The sequence below is a fragment of the Myiozetetes cayanensis genome, unplaced genomic scaffold (assembly GCF_022539395.1).
Source record: "Myiozetetes cayanensis isolate MyiCay16 unplaced genomic scaffold, myiCay2020 scf6-25, whole genome shotgun sequence".
Taxonomy (NCBI): domain Eukaryota; kingdom Metazoa; phylum Chordata; class Aves; order Passeriformes; family Tyrannidae; genus Myiozetetes; species Myiozetetes cayanensis.
Window position 1 is genome coordinate 53,386,325 of NW_026087853.1, and position 8,268 is coordinate 53,394,592.

The window sequence follows — 8,268 nt, forward strand, 5'->3', positions numbered from 1 at the left end:
AAATTACATCCCAGGACTTCATCCAAGTTTGTTGAGGCAAAGTGTTAGAAAGCAACAAGGGACCAAGTTCTAAACCTCACAAAATCAGATTAACAGGAATGTAGGAAGAGGAGCTGGGAAAGCAGCGTTGCTATTCAGCATCACAACAAAGAGCAACCTCTCCAGACAGCGATGGCTCAATAGATTACCAGTTGCAGCCTGCCTTTACTCATCTCACCTAGGCTGTATTCTTTTGAACTGTAACCTCAGGAAAAATAAATAAATTGTCCTGAGAGTGATCTAAACAGTAAAAGCAACTTCACTGTGGAAAAAAAGAAAAATACCCTGAATCCGAATTGTACACTTTTTCCATTTAAATGTATTTGAAAGAAATTAATTCTGTGTTTCAAATACAGTGTTCTAAGACTTCCCCCACATTCCTGTTATATGAAGAATGGAAGCAGAAAGTACATTTGTATTTATTTGGTTTAGATTCAAAGGATTTAAGATAAAGACTTGCATAATTTTATTTATTGAAAATATCAAGGCTGCAATTTCATTCTGGTAGTTCAGCCCAAACAAACAACAACAAAAAAAAGAGACACTTCACTATCCAACCCTGAAATAGGAAAGCTGTTCTTATCACAAAAGACTTGGTAATTTATTTGCACGCTTCAATGAAAAAGAAAGAAGAAAAAGAACTTCATGTGAAATGCCAAAATATATCTGATTTCCCATCACTTGGCCTTGTAATTCTCCTGCAGTAGATAAAAATAAACTAGTCTATACCTGGGCTTGAACTTTTCAATGCAGACTAAAATATTAAGCTCATAAATCTCCTTTTGGGGCTTAGGCAGCTGTTAGGAGTATCATCAACTCTGAATTTTTGCTATTTATAAAACAACCAAAGAAATATAGGCCATGTAGTACTTTTTTGGATACCATTCTGTCCAGGAAGTTTGCACCTCAGAAAGAGTGTGATGTCAGCTGTGTATTGATATGGCAGTATAAAAACAGCCTCTGCATTACAACAGACCATTTACTACCTTTTAAGCTTAAAATTATGTGATATGCTTGTTTCAGAAATTATAGAAGACCTCATACATCACTGCTCTGTGGAGAAGGGAGTGAAGAGAGGAACAAACAGCTGTCCTTCCCTCCAGTTTGATATTTTAATGGCACCCTCTCTGCACATGAGGCTTGCAGGTCTGCAGGCACAGTGAACTGACGGAGATTTGCCTTCACCAGGGAGGAAACGCCTGAAGAAGCCTGTATGCCACTGCCTCCTATTGCTTCACCAGAGGTACATATTGTCTGCTGAGCTTGCACTTTCGTTTTATCACCATCTGCAGTTGTTGAACTGATGTATTCTTCCTCATCTCCTTTTCTCATCGAATAATTAAAAGAAGGAGAGAAGGAGAGGATGGAGGCGGAGCACTAGGCAGTTGAGTTCAGTGACTAATGGTACCAGAGTGAAGGAACCTGATTTGCTTTGTGACACTGCTACTGCCTCACTATATAACCTTAGGCAAGACACTGGATTCCTTTATGCCATAGCATTCTTATCTTTAAATGAGATAAAACCGTCCTCTGCAGGATGCTTTAAGATCCTGGGAGGAGAGGCAAAGTGTTGCCTGCATTCATTTGCCTTTTGGGATTCAACACAACTTTGCTTCAGATAGAGTTCAAGCACATAAGCATTTCAAATTTTTGAAGCTTTGCTGGCAGTTTCCTGAGTTTGAAGAGAGACTAAAACAAAATTCCTGAGGGTTAAACTGGAGATCCAACAATGTGAATTTCTAATGCCATCTCTTTAACCATGGATCTACTAGGTATATCCTACCTACCAAAATCAAGTGTTTGTCTCCCTAATATTAATCTTACAATTACTGCCTCAGACCAAACTGCCAGCATCTTCATTCTCTCTCTGACAGTGCTGCCTTGGGGGTTTCACTGGGGAGGCAAAGCCAGTTTTCCATACACAGATATGTGGTCAAGGAAAGATGGAACGATCATCTTCCAATTTCATTGCACAAAGCCAAGCTTGGATGCTGGATAGATACAGGCAGTCAGACAAGTTGGAGCAGCTTGACCTGTGGGGAGCATAGAAACATCTTCACATCACACCCTGCTTTTCCTGAACTGTTCTTTGCCAGAAGAAAGTAGGTACGAACATTTTCATAGGAAACACATGTAAAACAAGATCAAAACTAAATGGGAAAGGCAAGGAATCACCAGTAAAGGCATCGGACAATTTGTCATTGCTTCATTAACCCTTATGCTGCACCTGATTCTGCAAAAGACAATGAGGGTCTTAATTTCCAAGTTTCTGCTAGCCTGATGAAAGCAACAAGGCTTTTCTTTTCCTACTCTTCTAGAAGTTTTTTTAAAATCTTGAACCTTCCAGAGGCAAAGCTGAATCATATGGTTACATTTCACATCTGATTCCTGTTCAACACCCTTTCATTCTGCCCCAGAGTCCTGAAGACCCCCCTTGGTTAAGGTCATTTTGTTCTCTCACAGGACTGCCACTGCTTGGCCCACCTTCCTCTGCCCTGGAGTGGATTATGCTTTTAGGCATAATAAATGCACTGAAAAAAAAAAGCCTGCATACCTCGGGAATAACCTTCCAGCAGCAAACATCTTCTCTACACAAAGCACAGCAATCTAGTACTTCTGATACGTCATGAGAGCAAAATGCCTTGCCTCTGGAATTGGCAGTGCCAGACTACCGTTGGACAGGAATACGCAACTTTAACGTAAGGTAGCTGTGGTCAGGGAGCAAAATCCAGCCTGTTACCAACATCCCTGTCTTGTGTGCCCGTGTTGCAACATGCAGCGGCCACCTCGGTTTGGAATCATTTAACCTGCAGTAACACAGGAAAGGGACGTTAGCGGCAGGCGCACGATCCGTGTGATCTTCAGCTCTAGGAATGCTGGCATTCGGTGGTCCCTCTGCCCACTTCCTCACGGGACAGGAGGCTGCACGTCCGAAACCACCACCGTAATTAGCTGCCTTACGCAGCCAGGGCAGAAGGCAGGCTTCCTTCCCCAGGACTAGTCTTTCCACGTAAATACGGAGAAGCCGGCGCAGCAGCTGCCCACACCGAGCCTGTTACTTTAGGGAAGAACAGGACGTTAGGCTGCATAATTGTTAACTCGCTATTTTGTGTGCCCCAGCGTCACTGTTTCAAACAGCAGAATTACAGTAGTTAGGCTACAATGCCAACACTACACTGTTCTGTTCCACTGACTGGAACGCAAAACTTACTCACACAAAAACCCTCTCCACACAGCACACCAGTTTTATTGGCTCTAAAACTCATCAGCCTCCAGGTCTGAGAAAGATTTCCCCCTTTACCCACTATAGTACACTTTCAGCCATGTAGAAAAGCCCAGGTCCGTGAACCCTGCAATGCAATCGCACCATGAAAATCAGTGCCACAACCCTGTGTTTTATTACCATTTTTTACATCTCCTCGTTTTAATCCGCACTCGGAGACCGATCCTGTTCCCATCAAAGTACACAGCAAGCTCCCATTAAAATCTGGCTCAGCTAGTATTTTAATAACACTTAGACATTCCCGTCCTTTGCATATTTCATCTGCGAAGTGCTTTGCAAACATGAATTTCCTAATTACAGGCGGATGATTTACTAAAACTGGAAATTCCTCACTAGTTCTGGTTCTGCCTTTGAAGCTCCAGGATTCGCTCTTGTCCCTCGGCACTTTGGAAGATCCCCCGACGCCGCTCGCTCGCTCGTTCGCGGCAGCGGAGGGGCGCGGAGAAAGAAGATACGGGGACGACGGCGACCTGCTCCCAAATTTGCGCGCCAGCGGATCCCGCGGTGTGATCCGCGGGGGCGCCCACGTGCGGAGAGGAAAGCCGGGAGGCGGCGGGAGGCGGCGGACAGGACCGCGACGGGTCCACAGCGCACCGGGCCGGCCCCCCCGCCCCTGGCGGCTCCGCACCGGGCAGGAAGGGGTGGAGCGGCCGGGCGGGGTGGGGAGGGCCGGCATCCCGGTCGCGCTGAAGCCGGGCGGACGGGCTGCGCTGCGTCTCCCGTGAGCGCTGCCCATGGAGCGGCTGCCCGGCCAGCCCTGAGCCCGCGGCTCCCTCCGCCCGCCCCGCAGCCGCCCCCGATGGAGCCCGAGGAGCGGAAGATCTCGGTGTGGATCTGCCAGGAGGAGAAACTGATCTCCGGGCTGTCCCGGCGGACCACCTGCTCGGACGTGGTGCGGGTGCTGCTGGAGGACAGCCACCACCGCCGGCAGCGCCCGGCGCCGCCCGAGCCCGGCGGCGGGATGCTGTCGGGGCCGCCGCACTCCTACTGCATCGTGGAGAAGTGGCGCGGCTTCGAGCGGATCCTGCCCAACAAGACGAAGATCCTGCGACTCTGGGTGGCGTGGGGGGACGAGCAGGAGAACGTGCGCTTCGTGCTGGTGCGCAGCGAGGCCTCCCTGCCCAACGCGGGTCCGCGCAGTGCCGAGGCGCGTGTGGTGCTGAGCAAGGAGCGCCCCGGCCGCGGCCTGGGGGCCGCCCGCGCCAGCCTGGCACTCACGCAGGAGCGGCAGCGCCGGGTGGTGCGGAAAGCCTTCCGCAAGCTGGCCAAGATCAACAAGAAGCGGCAACAGCCGCTGGCCCGGGAAGCCTCGTCGGCGGAGAGGATGGAGACGCTGGTGCACCTGGTGCTCTCGCAGGACCACACCATCCGTCAGCAGATCCAGCGGCTCCGCGAGCTGGACCGGGAGATCGACAGGTACGAGGCTAAGATCCACCTGGACCGCATGAAGCGGCACGGCGTCAACTACGTGCAGGACACCTACCTGGTGGGCGCCGGGGAGCCGGAGCCGGGCCAGCCCCCCGCCAGCCGCCCCGAGGAGGACTATGCCAGGAAGTGCGAGGAGGTGCTGCAGCTGCAGGAGCAGCGGGCGCAGCAGGAGGAGCTGCTGGAGCACCTGGCCGCCGAGATCCAGGAGGAGCTCAACGAGCGCTGGATGAAGCGGCGGCGGGAGGAGCTGGAGCTGGCGGCGGGACCCGGCCTGGCCGACACGGACTGTGACACCACGGAGCTGAGCGGCGGCGGCGGCGAGGGCGAGCTGCACCTGGAACACGAGCGGGTCAAGACCCAGCTGAGCACCAGCCTCTACATCGGCCTCAAGCTAAGCACGGACCTGGAGGCCGTCAAGACCGACCTGGACTGCACGCAGCGGGCGTGGGAGGACAAGGAGCGGGAGCTGCAGCTCCTGCTGGAGACGCTGGGCACCCTGGACGTGGCGGAGGCGCCGGCGGAGCCCCGAGGGGCGGCGGGCGGGGGGCGGCCGGCGGCGGCCCCGGGGGGCGGCTGGGTGGAGCTGCGCAAGGACCGCGCCGACAACGACGAGGATTCGGACACGGGGCTGAGCTCCATGCACAGCCAGGACTCGGACTCAGTGCCCGTCTGCGAGTCCCTCGTGTAGCGCCCGCCCGGCCGCGGCCTCGCCGGGCAGCGCGGCACAAGCGGAGCGGAGCTGCCGGGCACAGGGCGCTGTAGGGCTGCGGGCAGGTGTGGGGCAGGCGAGGAAACTCCCGGCGCAGGAGGCAGTCGCGCAGAGGAAACATTTTAATTTGAGCTCTGGAGCTTGGGCTTGTTCTGACTAGTCGTCCGCGGGCAGCGTTTAGGCTGGCTCGCCGGTACTTTTATCTGAGGAAGAGAAACCCGCAGCGTGTTTGTGTTTCGTTCACGTCTGGGATTGCTCGCTCCTTAAATCATCCCGCTTGCTTCCCCCCGAAGCTTTTCTTGCCGGGCCTTTTAATCCCAGGGCTCCCCACGAACTCCCCACTGTAGCACAGGCTGCTCCGGGTAAGCTCTTCACGAGCAAAAGGCCGGGATGTGAGCTCCAGAGCGGGAATCTGTATTTCCCGAACAGGTTCTTGGCAGTGCAGAGGCAGATGGTGGGTTATACTGCCTGTCATTTACAAACACACCCGGCTCCTTAACAGGTAAAAAGTCACTGAGACTAAAGCTGCTGATCATGTAAACACTACGGAGGAAAAGAGGTGTCAGTACTACCGGCTCTGGGATCTCCCAGGGTGCAAGCTTTTGGAAGGTACTGCAGTTCCTTTTGGCAACAGAAAGGGGTGATAAATCACTACCTTTTTTTTTTTTTTTTTTTTTTTAAGAACAAACTAAATCAAAATATAGGTTGACATGTTGTATTAACTCTGCTCTGTGTAGTGCTTTTCTTTATGCATAGATAAGAGTGCTTTGTTTAAAGGCATACTAAGAAATCTGTTAGTATCAATGTTCATTTGACAGTCATTGAAAGTAATTAGCAGTGCCTGTATGTACACAGCCTTCAACTACATTTTTTCACTAGGCTAGCTGATCTTTGGCTGAGCTTGGTTGTAGATAAACAAAGTACAGAATCAGTTTGAGCTACCGTTTTTAATAATATAGTTCATATCAGCCCAAGAGATGCAATGATAAAAGCATGACTCAAGCCATACCTGCACTACAGCTTAATCTTTTCGGTTATTCCAATAACAATAAAAAAAAGGCAGCATCAGCTGTAACATGCATTTCACTTAACTGCCAAATCTTCCTCTGCAGCTTAACTCTTGCCGAAAATATATCATCTGCTCTTACAAAAGAGACATTAAGGATTCTTGTATTCCAGAGCAATTGCAGAAACAGTTTAAGCAGTGAGAGACCAGAGAATGTTGAGTCAGGTCTGACTGATGGTGTGAACTTTTAAAAACCTGTGAGGTTATTATTTATGTAAGGTTATTTATAAAAGTTTTCATTTAACAATAAGAAATTATAAAAATGGTTACACCAATAGACCAGTTCTTTATTTTCATTAAAAACCTTGCAGCCTGCTCACCCAAAGACTGTTTTCCACTTTTGCAGTGTTCTTGCTGGTAGGAATTCTGATGGACATCAGAAAACTAGACTCCACAACTCAGTTTGAAAGCAATGGGAGAAATACTGTCTGGGGATTTGCAGAGGCTGTGGAATTTTCTATATCCTATGATTCTTGATAAATGTTATTCCACTGAATGGGTCTCGGTTATAACAAACTATGGTTTATTTTAAACACTGATTATATAATTGTTTTTCATATTTTAGTCAACCTTGGAAAATATTTAAGAACCTATTTTTAGAGCTAATAAAACACTTAATAAGGCTAAACAAGTGTTCCCAATTGAGTGTGATTGAAAAAAAAAATCTATCAGGACCGGGATTCTGTTGGTTTTTTGTCTGCAAAGCAAGTAGCAGTGCACAGCCCTCAGATCTAGCCACTGCAGGGGTAGTGTAGCGGCATTTGGAAGCATTGGCACATGCCCAGAGTGAGGGATTTCAATTTTTATGGGAGGAGAGCTGACGAATAAGTTGGGGGTGCAGGAGTTGGTGGTTGCCCTGCACTGTTTTTAACCAGTGCGGATATAATGGAGGGGTGATACCAGTACCTGGTGACAGCTTCCCCAGGGACTGATGGAAGCAACAAACCTGGATTTATTATGTAAGCTCTCCCATTAGCCACACAAAGCAAATAAAAAGTAAGCACATTACAGAAATAAGCTGCAACAGGCCATACAACATTAGACTACTGACAGAGGTGTCAGGGATTCCATGAAGCATGAGGTGAAGGAAGCGAGGAAATTCAAAGTTGCAAAGCAAAGTCTGCCTATTCATCCTCAGCCAGGAAAAACCTTAAAACCAGGACAAGCCCACTTTTGCTCCAGGTTGCTGAGGGCCAGGCTTGCAGGGCACCATGCAGTGCTTGCTCTTGGCTTCCCAAATTAGATGCAGTAGATCACAACACTGCTGGTCCCTGTCCTTTCAAGGATAGGGGTGAGAATGCTGCAGGTAGCACTGTTGCCTCAAGGTTTTGGTGGGAGCTACAGTGAATTCCTAGGAGCACATATATGATTGTGTTCCTATACTGTGCAGGTGAAATTGGGTGAATTTATTTGACATTCAAACAGTTACAAATGTAATTGCAACAGGCTTACAAACTGAATTCAAACATCGTCACAAATCCCCATCACTCTCAAACCATTATTAAAACATTATTATAGAAGAGGAAATCACTGTTTGCATTGGACCAGGTACCTCTCCCTTCCCTTCTTCTGGGCTTGTATATCCTCACTTAGATAATAGAGACAAGCCACAGGATGCTTGGCTTTGACAGGGAATTTGGCTCTGGGGTTTTGTTGGGCACATAGCCAAGGGTTAGGAGAGCTGATTCAGAATCATAGGTAGAAGGGCGGGATTTTTATCTTCTTTCCAGTTCTGAGACAATG

At 49.2% G+C, this 8,268-nt stretch overlaps 1 protein-coding gene across 1 annotated transcript; it reads left to right on the forward strand.

Moving 5' to 3' along the window:
* The first annotated feature begins 4,121 nt into the window (after positions 1-4,121).
* RASSF10 (Ras association domain family member 10) lies at positions 4,122-5,499 on the forward strand. The gene has a single exon (XM_050335490.1). The coding sequence runs from the start codon at positions 4,122-4,124 to the stop codon at positions 5,436-5,438; it is 1,317 nt and encodes a 438-aa protein (XP_050191447.1). The 3' UTR covers positions 5,439-5,499.
* The last annotated feature ends 2,769 nt before the right edge of the window (positions 5,500-8,268 follow it).

What these genes read in the sequence shown, in the direction of transcription:
- RASSF10 (XM_050335490.1), top strand. Translation starts at nt 4,122, where the DNA reads ATGGAGCCCGAGGAGCGGAAGATCTCGGTGTGGATCTGCCAGGAGGAG.